This window comes from Saccostrea cucullata, unplaced genomic scaffold (genome assembly GCF_032062105.1).
Source record: "Saccostrea cucullata isolate Sc308-1 unplaced genomic scaffold, CSIRO_AGI_Scuc_v1 ctg394, whole genome shotgun sequence".
Taxonomy (NCBI): Eukaryota; Metazoa; Mollusca; class Bivalvia; order Ostreida; family Ostreidae; genus Saccostrea; species Saccostrea cuccullata.
Genome location: NW_026922663.1, coordinates 22943 through 40415, shown reverse-complemented (window position 1 = coordinate 40415; position 17473 = coordinate 22943). Strand labels below are relative to the sequence as shown.

At 32.9% G+C, this 17473-nt stretch overlaps 1 protein-coding gene across 1 annotated transcript in view; it reads right to left on the bottom strand.

Annotated features, from left to right (window-relative positions):
* Positions 1-16517, bottom strand: part of LOC134262171 (uncharacterized) — a 30706-nt gene extending 14189 nt beyond the window's left edge. Inside the window, exons 1-5 of the mRNA XM_062744563.1 lie at positions 16472-16517; positions 13317-13784; positions 12666-12905; positions 8165-8650; positions 4541-4795 (exon numbers count right to left, since the gene is read on the bottom strand). Of these exons, the coding sequence (XP_062600547.1) occupies positions 4541-4795; positions 8165-8650; positions 12666-12905; positions 13317-13784; positions 16472-16517 (1495 nt within the window). The remainder of the gene's footprint in view (positions 1-4540; positions 4796-8164; positions 8651-12665; positions 12906-13316; positions 13785-16471) is intronic.
* Between the last annotated feature and the right edge of the window lie 956 nt (positions 16518-17473).

Sequence of the window (17473 nt, the reverse complement as noted above, 5' to 3'; positions counted from 1 at the left end):
CAACATCTCATCACACCAACTATATCAATATCCTTTTTTTTCACATGTAAATATAAATTCTGAAAAGAAGAGAACTTTTCGCTTTTTTTATTTTTTTATATATGCAACATTTAGAGTACATGTATTCTCAACTACGGTATATATCATTCGATTTACGTGACAAATTTTACTGTTTCTGCTGCTCTGAAAATCTTGTCTCTGATTTTTCAATTTTAGAGTTTTTGTTGGTCAGGCATGTACATGTACCAGTAATGACCTACATTGACATACGCAAGTAACACTGATAATTAGTTAATGGGAATTATGCTGAGTTGAGTTTTTTTGGCAAGGTACAGAATAAAGCTTGATAAGTTCTAAAACATATTGTTACATAGCATAAGATTTGAGGATGCCATCACATAATATGATATACATGTTCCTATTTTATTTGAACTTTGACATCTCAAACACTGATATCTTGAAGACAGTGGGTACAAGTATGTTGAAGTAGGTTGGAATTCAGCTTTCACTTGCCTGGTTTCAAACCTAAAATATGGCACCCCTTTTCAACCTGCAATGGTAAATAATTCCTGCACTTTCCAATATACACAGATTTCAAGCTAATTAAATGTGTATGTAATCCTTTAGAAAGTTGTTTTCTTTATTCTAGTATAATAATTCTTCTGTTAGTGGACAGGTATCAAATTTTGTTTATAAAAAAAAGAAATAAGCAAGAGTTAAATTTAGATATAAAACTGAAATATTTTTTAACAATTTAAGGACAGATGATACAAACAAACTTTTGTCAAAGAATTTGAAAATAACAACTGGAGTCATGTTTAAATCAGTAAAATTAATAACTTTCTTCAAGTACTTTTTAATTTTTAATTCATATTTGCATAAAAATGGTATTTGAAGTGAAAAATATTTGTATAGACTAATAAGGATAGTTTCAAGAGGGCAGACTTTTGAACAGAAGGTTTACAATTTCTTAATATTCTAGAAATTTATTAATAGCATCATTAAATTACAATTAAATTAACCAACCCAGGCATCCATTTTTTGTTTGTATCAGCTGTCCTTAATTTACTTTCATATTTTAAGAATTGTTACCTTGAAGGAACAAAATCTAGGCTGTCCACTTTCTTGCGGAATACACTTGAACTTCAGTCATGGCCTATTTGGTCCTGTTTTGATTTACTGGTCTTACTTTTTCTTTATTCATCTTATATAGTAAATCCTTTGATGAAAAAATGATGAAAATAATTATTTTCCTAGGAACATGATCAAAAGGAAAATTCATTTCATTCATACACAGACATGTTCATGTGTGTGATCATCTTACCAGTAGTGAATATTTGCATGAGTATCAAATAATTTGTTTAGAATATTATAAATCATGGTCAGTGTGTATAAAACAAATATCATTATAAATCAGAGGTGAATATTCTACATGTACATGTATATAGTTTTATTATACCCTCCGCTTGAAAAGTGGTAGGGTATACTGTAATCGGCATGTCCGTCTAGCTGTACGTCCATCTGTCTGTGCGTCCGTCTGTTTGTTACGCTTTAGGGTACCCATCTCTTATTATCCACAACTCTTCTTATACCACTGCAATGAGTGAAATTTAATGAATCTTTCACAGAATCTTTATTACATATTGCCATTGTGCACCTCCTATTTTACTTTTTGATTCGACACATATTTTGGGTTTCCCAGCCACAGTAAAACATGGATTTTGTCATCAGTTATAACCATAGTTAAACCTAGTTAAATTTTGTGCTAACACTAATACATATGTACAAGTGTACATATATATTTTTTACTGTTTGCTATTTGAAAAGATTATTATTATTCACACAAAATTAAACTATAGATTATAAAGTACCCGTACTTCACAGACGAATGAAAGAGTCTATATAAACAAAAATAACTCATTATTTCCAGTGCATTCTTAACCTAGATCTATTTTGTTAATACATATAGTACAGTTTTGGATATATATAATAAATTTAAAGTTTAAAAGATAGAAGCTATTAAATAAAACAATATTGACATCAAAACAAACATGCTGTTTTCCTATTTTCTGCTTATGAACATCACATGACCATATTTTGCTGATATATAGAATACTATTTAAAAAAACTTAGCTACTTTGGCTTGTGCTCACACATTATAAACGTTTGATGCACTTTTTTTTTTTATAGAAAACAAACTTGCTCGTGTTAAATATTTTAACAGCACAATTCTGTAAAATGTGTGCCTAATGCCAATAAAGAATTGAAATAATAGGATAAACAATGAATGAAAAGTGACAGAAATGGAAATTTATATTATAAATGTAACCAGGGTTTTGTATTATTTAATGCTACTTTATACTTGCGCTGCGTATATGTGAGAATGTGGTATGAAAGACTTTGTGTGAATGAGGTTGTTCTTATTTTTAGACACTAGAAGGACAGTCACATGACTTAATCCTATTCACTGAATTCCCGCTTTCACGAACTAACATCGGGCACTCTGAGCCTAGCCGTTGAATTTTTTAGATGTCTACTCTATAATCATAAATATACAGATAGTAATGTTTGTGAATTCCTGTGTGTGTGTGTCCCGGTAAGATTCTATTCTAAAGTAAAGTCTATCATGTTTTAATTATCTGTCTAAATGTCTATGTGTCGTCTATGTGTTGTGTGTAGTTGTAATATTTCAGGTTTTTGAGGTTTATTTCAACGTAAATAAATTATTGAACCCTTACCAGATGTTTTCATTTCTGATGTACTTCCACTGGCTACATAAAGATAAATAATGTTCACTTAAAAGTTTCTCTCAGCAAATCATAAAAAGTAAACCTACTGAATGACACAGATTTTAAACATTTACATCTCGGGGGGTGGGGGGTGGGGGGTTCAGCTGTATCAGCAAGTGATGTTTTTATGCTTCAAATTCATTTTTATTAATAAAAATAATTAATTCATTGGTCAGAAAGTCAAACTGTCAAAAGGTATAGTTTGCTTGATTTGATAAGGACCACTGACCACTAACGATAAAACAACTGTGTATTGTAAGGCAAATAAAATTAAGATAATTTGCAATTTGTTAATCTTGATATTTTTGTAATGCTCAGTATATACATAAATTTACCTTCTGTCTTCATTGTTTAGGATGTCTAGCCTTCTTTTCTTCTTCCAGACTGTAAAACTTTGGTGAGATCTTTCGCCAGAAAATGTTCATTGCTGTTTACTAAATACACCTCCAAACGTTAGAGAGTAGTTCAAGGGAAGTAATTTGGAGCAAAAAATGCTTCAAAATGTAGAAAAAAAAGTTATATTTACCTTTGAATTCCTTTTACATCTTTGAGTCACCCACCAATATTTTACATATTTTGATATAAACAAATATCAGCCTTTCATAATTAATTATTACTAAATTTGTAATAAGTGTGCCTTTTTTGTTTTAAGCCTCCAAAAATTCCACTAAACCAATCACATATCTGATATGTTATATGTAAAATGGCCATTTACCATTGAGAGATTAAATTAAAACTACAGATATAATTACTTTAATCTGTAGTATTAAATTTAAATAATTAAAACATATTAAGTTATCCCTTTTCATTTCTGGACACAGTTTTTCTTGATAAGTACACGTTTTTCAAAATTATCGAGATTGAGAATTTTGCACCCCGTTTCTATGGCAACCAAGGGTCTATTTCATAAACCCACTTTAGATTTTACAATTTATGGCATAGCTGTTAAAGCGGCACAGTGACGCACAAAGGGGAAAATTGACAAATGTAGAATTTTCGCATGGCCTCTGTAAATTTTGTTCAATTCTTAAAAGTATTCAGTTTCAGAAAATTACAGATTTCAGAACCTAAAAATTATATTTTTATGAGGAAAAATAAAAGTAAATATAATTTCTGTCTGCCCCAGAACGAAAATATTGCAAAATACCCTTGTACTTCTTCCTCCCTATTGTACGCGTGGGCAGAAAGGTGTTGAATAAGTTTCCATAGTTACCATGGTCTCAGGTATCCACGAATGAATGTAAGAAGACCAAAAGATTTGATTTAATCTTTTAAAAAAGTTGTTACAACATATTTCTCACCTTTGCATGCTCCAGTTGAATGTTGTTTACAAGTTTGAGCTAAAAATAAGAGTTGCGTGACCTTGACATATACGAAACAACGAAACGGTAAATACAACCTTTGTTTTTCCGGCACTTATATTGTGCAGTCAATTCTTGCAGTTTAATTGTCATATCTTCGCTATATACTCATAATTTTCATAAGTCTTTCTCTGTATGCTACAGATGTCTTAAAATTAAGATATGATTTTGACTCACTGTGCCGCTTTAAAAATTATTATAAAAAAATCAAATGATTTTCTATGCGTGGCCAACCAATTTTGATAATTACAGAGAATTGATATTAAGTTTTTATTGAAAAAATATACATGTAGATGAAAAAAAAGTATGTCATATTTTTGTTTTATGCAAGAACTATTTCATTCTTTCTCTCTCAGGCATTAGTTGGAGCACCACTTATATATCTATTACCTTTTAATGATCTTGTTTCATCACAAATGTCAAATATTTCCTCATGCACCTCCAATCCCTCAGTGGATTTTATTTTCTTAATTTCTTCTTCACTACAACCAAGCAGACGTTTAAGTAGCGTGGTTTTCCCCGCCCCAGCACATCCTACAATCATCCCCCGGGCGTGGTGGACTGTCTGTGTTCCTCTCTTAGCGTACTCCACATACCGCTCTCTGGCCTCCTGGTCCCATTGTAGTACTTCTTCTGGGACTCCCACTGTACAATGTGAAAGAAGAAATTATTGACAACATGAAAAATCCATGTTTCAAACTTCAATGTTACTAGGGAAAAAAGCTGCAATAATGTAGGCACCTCTCCCCGCTTTCTTTTTTGGAGGGGGAGAGGTGGGGTGGGGGTTAAAGGGGTCAACATCCAAGAATCTCTGTAATGGTGCAAGTGCTGGAGTGATTCATTCCAGCACAAATTTGGCTCAAATTAACAGTTGAATGATATTTTTTAAAAATATTTCTTGCCTGAATTTAAAGATAATTGTAGATGTGCAACACATTAATCGATCAAAATATTTACAGAACTATTCATATATATGTAATGGTTATTTTTGTGTATGTAATCATCACATATTAAATTTATCTGCCATGTTTACTACCTTGATTGGTTTTTAGGACTTCTAATGAGATATAGAGATGTTATCTATTAATTTTAAAAGTAATTTCCTTTTTAAGCATAAGTATTCCTATTTACAAAAAATATCACAAGGAATGGTTTTAAATATCCAATACAACACAGTCAATTGTCAATCACGACCTTTGCTTTATTAAGTTATTTGCAACTCTCAGAAAAATCATATGAGAAATGTCGTGACTGCATGTTCTCGCGTTTTTAATACATGTTATTGAAAGTGGAAAGGAAACCTTCTAACAGACATCGGGGGGATGTAGTTGTGAGGGGGCGTATAAAAAATTATCTGTTGAAGTTCAGTTGCACACACACCCTTTTTGCAGCTAAGTCAAATAAATGTAATTATAATATGTTAGAATAAACCAATTTGCAGGAAAAGAAGCTGGAAGAAGGATATGGAAATAACGAACAGTATTCAATCTCAACGTCCATTAAACAAATATACAAAATAAGAGCAGAGCAAACACGGACCTCCGAAACATCAGAGGTGGGATCAGGTGCCATGGAGGAGTGAGCATCTACCCACACACCCGAAAATGGATTTTCTTCGTGCTCTTGGTATGGTGGACAAGCGGCAGAATGACATATATTCTCCCCCTTTTATTCTGTATTTTTTAAAGAGAATGAAAGTAATCTGTTTGTTGAATTAGAAAAGCTATCAAGCTTTTATATGTTGGTTAGTGATGTTCAAATTGCTATTGTTCAATACTAAAAACTATAAGAATATGTGTAACCCTTGGTAAATACATTTTTATAGTTTAAGGTGAAGAGACGTTTTTATAATCCAACAATCCCATTTTTTTGACTTCACTATTATAATGTATGTACGTAAACATTGTTCTCCTGTAAATTATCCACTTCTGTACTGTGACTGATTTTATTGTTTTGTATGAACTGATACATTGTTAACTGTACGGTTTAAAGTAACAATTAAGAAGAAACACGGGTATAGCTGGTTTTTAACTACATAGCTAATCAGCATATTCTACCACCCTACTTATTTTGAACAGAATATTTCGATTGATGCAAAGTCTATTGACAATTGATCATAATCATATTTAGTTAACGTACCAAAGGATGCATCAATTTCATTATAACAATATAAAGTCACAGATGAAGAATATAATATGTATATATTGTATATGTGTTTATTCTAAATGTGTGCATGAAAGTAATAATAGAAAACTTATTTTTCTTATAGAAAAATAAGAAATTTGCTGAATAAAGAATGATTGCACTTAGTGTACGAAAAGTTGCCCCGGTAAATTGCGCAAAAATAAAGTATAAATAGTATCCTAATGAGATGAATAAAGCAATTATTCTGGGTCTTTATCGCAACTTTGGAAAATTACAGGAATTAAAAGTATGTAAAAAAAAAAAAAAGATCGAGGATGTGTTTTGTAAGAGGGGTCACTGCAATTCATGAATTTACATTGTTATTCGAAGTTATTCAAATCTTTAAAACTGGAATACATGGTGAGCGCATTCTAGCCCAAATTTTTCAAAAGAACTGTTGTAAAATCAACATATTTAAATGAGAATTTTGGGCAAGCCTGCGCTTGGGGTAAACTTTTTGAAAAAAGGTACAAAACGCCGACCGTTTTCTTCGCTATTTACGGGTATTTACATGTCATTGACCTCATTGTGACCTGTCAAGTATTCTAATATATCACGTGATTTGTAGACTCAGTTATCTTTGTGAATACAAAAAATTCAATTAAACACTCGTGGCTGAAGCACCGATTGATAACATTGCATCAAAAAGCGACCAACTTATACCGTTATATGTACATTTTTGATTTATCAATATAGAATTCTTTTTTTCGGCTAAGCATTTTTTATAGGGTAATGGAATATAAAATTGGACAAAATGTAATGATATTTTATTTATTGTAGTCCTTGGATTTAGGGGACACCTTTAGAGATCAAAGAATTTCAAAGAGATTTAGTCCCAATCGTCGCAATACCATTATTCCTCAAAGTGTTTTACTGTAAAAATATATGCACACAGGGTAAAAAGTACGTAGATGGTTTAAGGACAGATGATACAAACAAATTTTATCTTTGGAGGAGACTTAATACCATGTCACAAGTTTAGAAAAGGGGATAATTCTTAGAATTTTTTCTCTTAAGAATTGGAAAATGAAAAAAGTAAAACTTGGAAAATATTAGTAATATTTCAATAAAATTATAAAAATAGGATAAACACATTCAGTAAAGGCTTACAGATGAAAATTAATTTCATAATATGTTAACTTGGTGCTTAAAGTGTTATATAAACTGTAGAAAAATATACCAAGCGAGGTGAATTTTATGAGGAAAAGCAAAATGGTAAAAATCAGCCCATATAAAATACGGTAATTTATACCATTTTGCTTTTCCTAATAAAATTCACCTGGCTTTGTATATATTTCCAAAGTATATATTAAATTTCAAACACAGATTTTTCTTAAGTGTAAAATTTTCACCTAAATTAGAAATGACTAAAATTGAGGGGAAAATCTGGATTAAGGGAGGAAAAACATGAACATCCCCGCGCTAGATCACCCCCCCCCCCCCCAAAAAAAAAAGCCTGGCGTAGAGCTTGAGTCCGTTATATTTACTTTTCTGTATATTTTGTAGCCATTATAACTGGCCATTTATACATGTTTTCAATCGATCGATAAAATGCCCTGTCTACTCCGAATATTAATGTGACACAATTAAAACCCAACTCGGACAAGCGCAACATTCCGGAATTAACATCCACTAGAGGGCTTTTTTAATTACTTAACGAAACTAAGGCGCTGTTTTCAATGAAATTTTTTGCAAGTAATGTACCACACTGATATCAAAATATCGGTTAGGTGCAAAATTATTAAGATTTGAGTTAATTAGATAAAGTTAGAGGGGTCTAAAAAAGGGGCCACGGCACTGTGCTTAAGTGGAAATATTCTTTATACTTACACTTGTTACTGATCCTGTTATGAATCCCCTCGTCAGACACAGTGCAGTGTGAGATGATGTCCAGTTGTAGTTTGTCTATGAAGAGGTCATACATCTTCTCCGGTCTGTCCGGTACATACAGACATCTCTCTCCCTCACTTTTCTTATAATCCCAGGATCTGCAGTACTCTGATATAACGTCACGTGACGCCGTGATCAGGAAAAACTTCAGATCACTGTCCTTCACCAGACACTCAGTAACAAAGGCGTACATGACGTCATGTCGGATGTCGTCTGATATAAACGTTATCACAACATCACGTGTTTCTATAATTTCTTCAGGAAGATCTACCCAACCGTCATCAGTAATATCAGGGAAATACCTCTGTCTGATTTTGTCCCTTGTGATTCTGTGTGATTGTACATTGAGATTTAACTGATACTTCTCTGTCATCAGTAAGCAGAACAGTAGACATCGGATATTTGACGAATACTTATCGAGTTTACCTGAAAGTATGAAATTTAAAGATATTTATAAAAAGAAATTAAAAGGGTTTAAATCAAAAGTATGAAACAAATAACCTTCGATTTCACAGCATCATAATATATCTAAAGAATTCAACATAAATGGCTCAAATAGATAAATAGACTCAAGCTCTTTTCATTTGTATTAATGATGGAAGACACAAATTGTCAGTAGGGGATGATCCAAGTAGATCAGGGGAAAGGGATAAAGAGAGGTAAACCAGTAAATAATTCCTCTGTCAACCCACCACCTCCTCTCACCTTAATATAAGAATTCTCTGTAAAATTTGTAGAAATTTATAACCGACGATCTTTTTGGTTTAATATTCTTTATTTTTCAATGTCCGTATTATATGTACTTGGTATAATATGAACCTAAGATGGTTTATCAAAATCCCAAATCGATACACAGAAATCGACAGAATCCTTAATAGGAGTACCTTCATGACCTTAACCACTCCCCTCCCATCCCTCCATGTGTCATGTTGAAAATTTTGAATTTACAGGGTGGCAATTTTGAATTTAATGCCACCCGGTATATTCAAATTTTACAACATGACACATGCATGGAAAAAAATATAGAGATAACGAATAATATTCAATCTCAAAGTCCAGAAAACAATACAAAATAGGAGCGAGCAAACACGGACCTCCGAAACATCAGAGGTGGGATCTGGTGCCATGGAGGAGTGAGCATCCCATGCTGACACACCGTGTGCTCCTTGTCATGATCATGAGACTAGTAAAACAACTTCACCTAATTTACATGAAAGTACTTGTATTAAATACACATTCGTTAACAGAAGACGGCGGATGAAATAAAATCTAAAGGCAAAAGGTCACCCTAGGGACTCAAAGAATCAGAACTCGTTGGGGTGCAGTGAATAGAGGGTACTAAAGGTAGAATAAATCAAACTATTGTGTTTCTACATTAACTTAATTACAGGTGTATTTCTGCTCAAAGTCTTGTCATTTTCATTAGAGAAATTACATTTGTTTTGTTACATAGCTTCATGTCTGACCATCTAAGCCTAAAAATGTCTCGGCTCGGTCAATTTCGTACTTCATGTAACTCATCTGAATTGTTTAATTGTTTGATGATAATGAAAGAGTTATCGTTTGTCGATTGTTACAAAAACTGGTAATGAAATGTAATTTTACAGTGACCTACATGTTTTATCAATGTATGATGTTTAGTTCTTGTAATTTTTCTGCCTTTCCGGGAAATGTGCATTTCTTTTTTCCTACATTTTTACACACTAAATTTACAAGATTGCAAGTGACTCGACCCATTTAATTCAGATTTTGGAAAGTGTTTGAAATATATTTTGTGAAAACAAAGCTTCAAATAGTATTCTGGATTGTCCTTATTTTACTTGTAGTATTTGTTTTTAATTCAAGGAATTGATTTGTAAAATTTTAGTGGAGAAATTTTGATTATTTCCAGAATTTATAAATACATACTAAATAACAGGTACGTTTATCTCTGTAACACGATATGTTTTTCATAATTACATTGCGGTTTACAGAAGAGTCGCCTATCTATACCCCCACTTTAGTAACCCCACTTTCAAACAACCTGTCAAAATAAAATTTTTATTTGGTAAGGTAGATGTATGTGTGTACCCATTAATATAAAAGCATCGGAATTATAAACATAAAATCGTCATTCTGTTTAATTAAAAAAATGGGGGTGGGTCAGCTGTTGGGGATCGATTCCATATTCAAATATGACCAAGATTGCATGATCGATACATATACAGATGTAGACTACTTACTACAGTACAGTACCGACCAGACCCAACTTGACACAAAGCAGTCCAAGAGCAGCCCCGGGGACTGCTTTCTGGGACTGCTAAAGCAGTCCCACAGCGGTCCCAGAGCAGTCTTACAGCAGTCCCAGAGCAGTCTTACAACAGTCCCAGAGAGCAGTCCCAAAAAGCAGTCCCAGCAGTCCCAGTTGGCGGGGCTTATTAATTTAATGGGCGGTGCTAACTCAGAAATGAGATTTCAAATAAACAATGGGACTATAAAAGGTAGTAGAAAATGATTCTGGGTTGTATGCTAGGCATCCTTACGTGTATGCGTATGTCATTTATGAACAGTACGCGCATAAAACAAACTGGAATAATAATATTTATTGGAGGAAGAAGGCTTTTACACCTACATATATAAATTAAACTGAACATGAATATTTAATCATAATTATCGGATATACAATTTTATCATACAATTCAATTTCTATATTTTCTGTGATTGATAATGGTTCCCATATTTATATTTATATACAGAAAATTAAAAATGAATAAATTATTTTCCACCAGAATAAGCTTTTAATTAGATATTTTTTTTTCATTATATAACCAATTTCCATACTATCAGCATACTCTAAAGAATATTTCTTTTGTATTGGGGCTTTAAAAAAAAATCTTTCTTAATTTTGCAATGTATTATTTTTTCAGTCATGATTATTTTTACTGAAATGTTAATTTAATTATCATTAATTTCTATCCCTATAATACTCAGTTTTAAGTGTTCTATTTGTAAATGTAGATTAAATTAAATTAGAATGTACATGTGTAAATCACCAGAATTGAACCCTCAGATTATGTACAAAATTTATTCTGAAAGAAATTTATACCTATTTAAATTATCACATTTATTTCGCATTAAATAATTTGAAATTAAGCACGTTGTTTACCAGCATGTTCAATGATGTGTAACGCTGATACAAATACCCAAATAACATGCACTGGTTTTCTGCCAAAAGGCGATTAAAACGATGGGTGTTATTACCATTTTATAAACATTATTCGGCCATTAATCGGCCAAGTAAACACTAGCAAAACAAAAAAGAAATAAATCACAATTCCCGGTATTTTCAAATGTTTTTTTTTTTTAAATGAATGTACTCTTTAAATAACTTGTTAATATATTAAAAGCTACCGGTAATTCAGTCATAAATTCCTCAATGATTACCGGTATTCACTGACATTATTTATGTTACGCAAGAAAGGTAGCATAATTTTATTTTATGGTTATTTGTTAGGTTTTATTTGAGGGTTTAAAACATGGAACACTCGTGGTACTTGTAAAATGTTTTGCTTTTTCAATTAAAAAAAAATCATATATCCATCTGTACTTATTTTTTTTAAATAGTACCAATGCAAATCTTGCGTACACAGTTTTTAAATAGTTAAAAGACCTACATGTAAATATTTTTACTCATTAACCTCTAGTTTATTTTTAGGGATAAAATTTTCTCATGACTTTCTTATTTAACAACATTATATTTTTTTCATTTATTGTAAACTATACATTTGTGCAAGTATACAGTCCCTGAAAATACTAATTAACTATAATAATCTCTACATATCAAAATTATGTAAGAAATCCTTGCTTTCTATACAGTTTAAACTCATCTCTGCTACAAATAAACAAAAGGAGCCAGTGCAAATTCAGAACACACAAGGGGGTGGAGCTATCATGTCACTCAGAACCTTTTTCACACATGAGTGAACAAAGCAGTCCCAGGGACAGCTGGGACTGCTGGGACTGCTTTTCAGAGCAGCCCCAGAGCAGTCCCACAGCGGTTCCAGAGCAGTCCCGCGGCGGTCTCAAAGCAGTCTCGGTGACAGGCTGGGTCTGGTCGGTACTGTATGCAAGGTTTCCTGAGCATATAGTGTGCACTTTGTGCAGTTATTGAACGATACAAGAAATACACACACTCAATACTGTAAAGAAAATATTTTCAGCATTGCGCAAAACACGGTTCACTTTCATGTTTGGTGTGCACGTTTGGTGTGCACTTTATTATATTAATCTCTCTCTCTCTCTCTCTCTCTCTCTCTCTCTCTCTCTCTCTCTCTCTCTCTCTCTCTCTCTCTCTCTCTCTCTCTCTTCCGAGCATATTGTAGTACAATATTATTGTAAAATTACGAAGTTATAAACCGTTATCAGCCTAAATTAAACATTTCGAATATATTAATTTTCTTACTTGGTTTTCTGTAAGCTTTCTTGTCGATGATGTAAATGTCATTGTGTGGATGACGGCCTATAAAGGATCTCACGATGTCAGGTCTTGCCCAGACCCCGTATCTCCAAAGCCACTTCATGTGATCTACACTGCCCTGTGATCTTCCTTTGTAACGTACAATCTCTCCTCCTTTTCTTAGTTCCATTACAAATTCTTTTCTTTTATCTTCATTCTCCTTTAGTATTTGGTTTGACACATTCACTGTAGAAAGGAAAGATGAGTATTTTTCATAGTGTTAAACGTAACTATAATTTCTCGAGTACTGTCACAGTAATACATGTATTATTTCAACCAAAATATTTCTGAAGGAAGAGAAGTAAATTTAGTACTAATCTAAATACAAAAGTACTAATTTAAGTACAAAAATATATGGATAATCCAATAAGGAGTCTCAGTTGTCTGAATAAAAAAAATGTAAAGCTTTTGAAGATTGAATGAATGAATCAGCCACAAGGAACAAGCCTCCAGAAAAAGTCAACATCTTATGAATCATTTCATAAAATATCTAAACTAACATATTTAGATATGCCAATCTTTAGAAATCATTTAATCAATTGAAACATTTTTATTTTTTTTTTTTTGGAAAAGTTGCATTCCGTTACAATAACTTACATAGTTGATGTATTTTATCATATATACTTGTGTCCTCCATAGTGACGTGAGTCAGTATGTTCATCTGTAGACGGAGTATCAGTAAGGATTCAACGACTCTACTGACACACTTCTCTCCAGGTTTTCTGTTGTATTTGTATGATCTCAGATACAAACTGGCTGTGTCATAACTACTGTAATAGAATGGTATTTCACGGCCTTTTAATGCTATTTTATAAATGGTCTCATCCTTTGTGTCTTTCGTGATCTTGTCCTGATCATCCCAAAGGTAATCATATGACTTCAGACTATCCAGAATCTGCTGTGCTTCATCACGTGTTACAGGATCATATTTACAGTACACTCTCTGCCGTATCACATTAAGCAAGTCCAGCCACTCTGTGTCAGTGAAAACAGGAGGACCAGAGTCAGAACACAGAAAACAGAATAACACTGACACCTCGTCATCACTCAGAATGAAAAACTGATCTACAAATTTGAAATAATATGAACAACTCGATGAAACGAGGTATGTGCTTACACATAGTCTACAGAGGATAGTTGATCAAGGAAGTGCAATCTTATATTTTCAGGGGCTGTAGCAAAAACTTTCTTAACAATCAGAAAGTCATTAAAGTTTTATTTCTGCTGTTTCTATTTAAAGTATTCTGTACTATAGAATTGTTAAATTATCTTATTGAAACAAAATAAGACAACTCTCTCTCTCTCTCTCTCTCTCTCTCTCTCTCTCTCTCTCTCTCTCTCTCTCTCTCTCTCTCTGTGGAAATATTGATCTGTTGGTTGATATATGACTTTGGAGGCAATTGACTGTAATAAGATTATGCTAAAATCAAATGATTCTAATATCAAATGAAAGAAAAAGTGAGCAAGCTCACATACCCCACGCTCCCCAAAAACTCTAAGTACTGAAAATCACGTAAAAAAGGAATCAGAGTTCCCCGGTTATACTCACAGCTACATATTGTTTCCTAAATACCTGCTAAGTTTGACGAAATATGTGCAGCTGCTATAGAGGATTTTCGCTAACAATCTGTTCATCTCTATATTGAAGGTATGGCCAAAAAGCTAAGTTGAAAATTCAGGAAATTCCCGAAAAGAATTAAGGAATCGGAATTTCCTGGAAATATGCACGTCTACACAATGTATCCTATTTACCTATTAAGTTTGACGAAAGTCTGTGAACCGTTTTTAGATGAGTTGCGCTGAAAAACTGTTGATCTCTATATTCGAGGTAAGGCCAAAATCCTTAGTTGAAAAGTGTGGAATTTCCCGGAAAAAATTAAGATTTCGGAATTTCCTTTAAATATGCACATTCACATATCATGCCCTAAATATCTGCATAGTTTATGAAATTCTGTGCAGGGGTTTAAGAGAAGTTGTCCTGACCAAAAAAACACGACTGACGGACTGAATGACTGACACTCTGACTGACTGACTGACTGATGACGGGAAGCTAAAAAGCATTATCTATCCCGCAAATTGTTCTGTGGGGTATAATAAGCTTTGATTTCCTTCGTATATTTACTTTTTTGTGATTGCCCTTCAATTACTTTTTTTGATTTTTTTTTTTGACAAGGAGGGGGGGGGGGGGCGTAGGGGCAGAGAGCTCTTGGGAAAATCTTTTTTACCTTAAAATCTTGTTCACATTACTTAAATAATTATAGTAATATTTTTTTCAGTGATTAGAACATTTTATTGTAGCAAGTGACTTCAAATCTACATGTACTTTTGAAAGAAATTAATTTGTTCTATTGTATAGGATTTGGTAGTGTTTCTTAGGGCGGAGAAAAACAGACGCCAGCAAAGTCAATGTAAGAATTTTTACAAAAAATACAAGTTAAATGTTGAACACACTTTCTTCTTGAAATAAAACCAAACCAAGATATATACGTAAACAACGACAAAAAAAAATAAAAATCTTCATGTACCCTGTCTTGATGGAAAAAAGTCACCTTAATGCACATTTATAAGAGTACTAGTGCTATAGAACATTTTAAAGCATGCATACATGTATTACCCATTTTTTTTTAACTTAATCAACAGTTACACAGTTAACACAATATTAATCGCATGCTGTATTACAGCCTAAATTGTCCTTTTGTTATACCTCAACCACTAAAGTTTAAGGAGCAAGAGTCGATAAGTTATAAAAACAAGAGGCCCAGGGGCCACTGCGCTCACCTTAGGACATCGACTAGGAAAAAGCACATAACAGACCAGAACTGAAAGATTACTGAGGTTGGTGGGGGGTCTTGAATTTTAACACCCAAGGGGGTCATGATTTGAACAAACTAGAATCTTTACTACCTGAGGATGATTCCATATTAATATCACTAATCATGGCTTTTAAGTACATGGACTTGAAAAAAAAATTAAAAGGTTTCCCTATATATTTCTATATAAATCTTTGGTCGGCCATTTTTGCCCAACCCTAGCCCCGAGGTTTATGATTTGAACAAATTTGAATATACACTACTCGTGGATGATTCCACACGAGTTTCATCTTTTCTGGCCTAGTGGTTCTTTAAAAGAAGATTTTTAAAGATTTTTCCTATATATTCTATGTAAAAATTTAACGGCCATTATGTCCCCACCCTAGCCCCTGGGGTCATGATTTGAACAAATGTACAAATCTACACTACCTGATGATGATTCCACATGAGTTTCAACTTTGCTTGCCCAGTGTTTCTTGAGAAGAAGATATTTAAAGATTTTCCTCTATATTCCGATGTAAAACTTTGATCGGCAATTTTGCCCCTACCATGCCCCCGGGGGTCATGATTTGAACAAATTTGAATCTACATTACCTGAGGATGATTTCACACGAGTTTCCTCTTCCCTGGCCCAGCGGTTCTTGAGGAGAAGATTTTTTTTTAGAATGCCATTATTTTTTCTCGGATATATAATTATCTCCCCTTGGAAAAGGGTGTGGCCCTTCATTTGAATAAACTTTAATCCCCTTTACCCAGGGATACTTTGTAGCAAGTCTGGTTGAATTTAGCCCAGTGGTTTTTGAGAAGAGAATGAAAATGCGAAAAGTTTACAACATCGACGACACCGACGACGAACAAATTTTGATGAGAAAAGTTCACTTGAGCCTTTGGCTCAGGTGAGCTAAAAAATTCTTCAAAAATAGAACAAGAATTTTTTTTTACCTTTCCTTTTTATTCTATATAGGAACCTATGACTTTGAACGTCCATTTTGTCGGGGTCTGTCCATAATTAAGAGGAATCTCCTTGATATACTTTTCATTAGAAATATAACAGAGAAATAAATTATCCATGCCTAAAATTCTTAGCCCTTAACTTTGATCTCAAATTAAGTAGATTTTCTAAGACATGTGTAAGATATAAGATGTAAAATCACAAGACTCTTAGAGCCGGTACACACTGTAAGGCTTGCCTTATAAGTCATGGAACTTAAGTTTTAGCCTTACCGTATGTACACACTTAATACACGTTTTTTCGAGCCTTGTAAGTCTGATTTAAGAAAAAACACTGCTCTATTTCTTAATACAAGAATTCGCTGACTTTTATTTCTTAACCAATAAAAACCTTTAACCCAAAGTTCACTCTATTTTATAAAACCATACACATTTAATATTGAAAAGAACACATAGTATAGTCGAATAGTATAATGAAAATATCCGCAAATGCTTCTTTTAACGTCCCCCTCTTTGTTAGGAAGTGTGAATACAATGGTCAGTAAAATATCTTCAAAGTCCTATTACTATTATTCTATAATTATTTTAAAATATTATGCAATGTTTATGGCTCAAAACACGTGGAATTTATGTAAATGTTGTTTATAATGTCACTTATTTTTAAGTCTTTTTTTAAATTTATTATTTTATTTGTTTATTCAATATTATGCATTATTTATATAACTCCCGGTAACTCGTTCTATTTTTAGAATAGTTTGTTTACACCCGGTCACTCATTAGGAGTGACGGCCATTTGTTTATTCCCCACCACTCCTTAGGAGTGATGGTCATTTAGTGTATATACGGGTACTTATTTGATACGTGGACCGTTTTGATACAGTTCCGTTGGGATATACTTCACTCAAAAATTGTTTCTGGATTAATTATACAGTGTTTTTTGCATTGATTTTGGATTATTCTTAACTATGATAATGTGTAAATAAAGGTTAAACC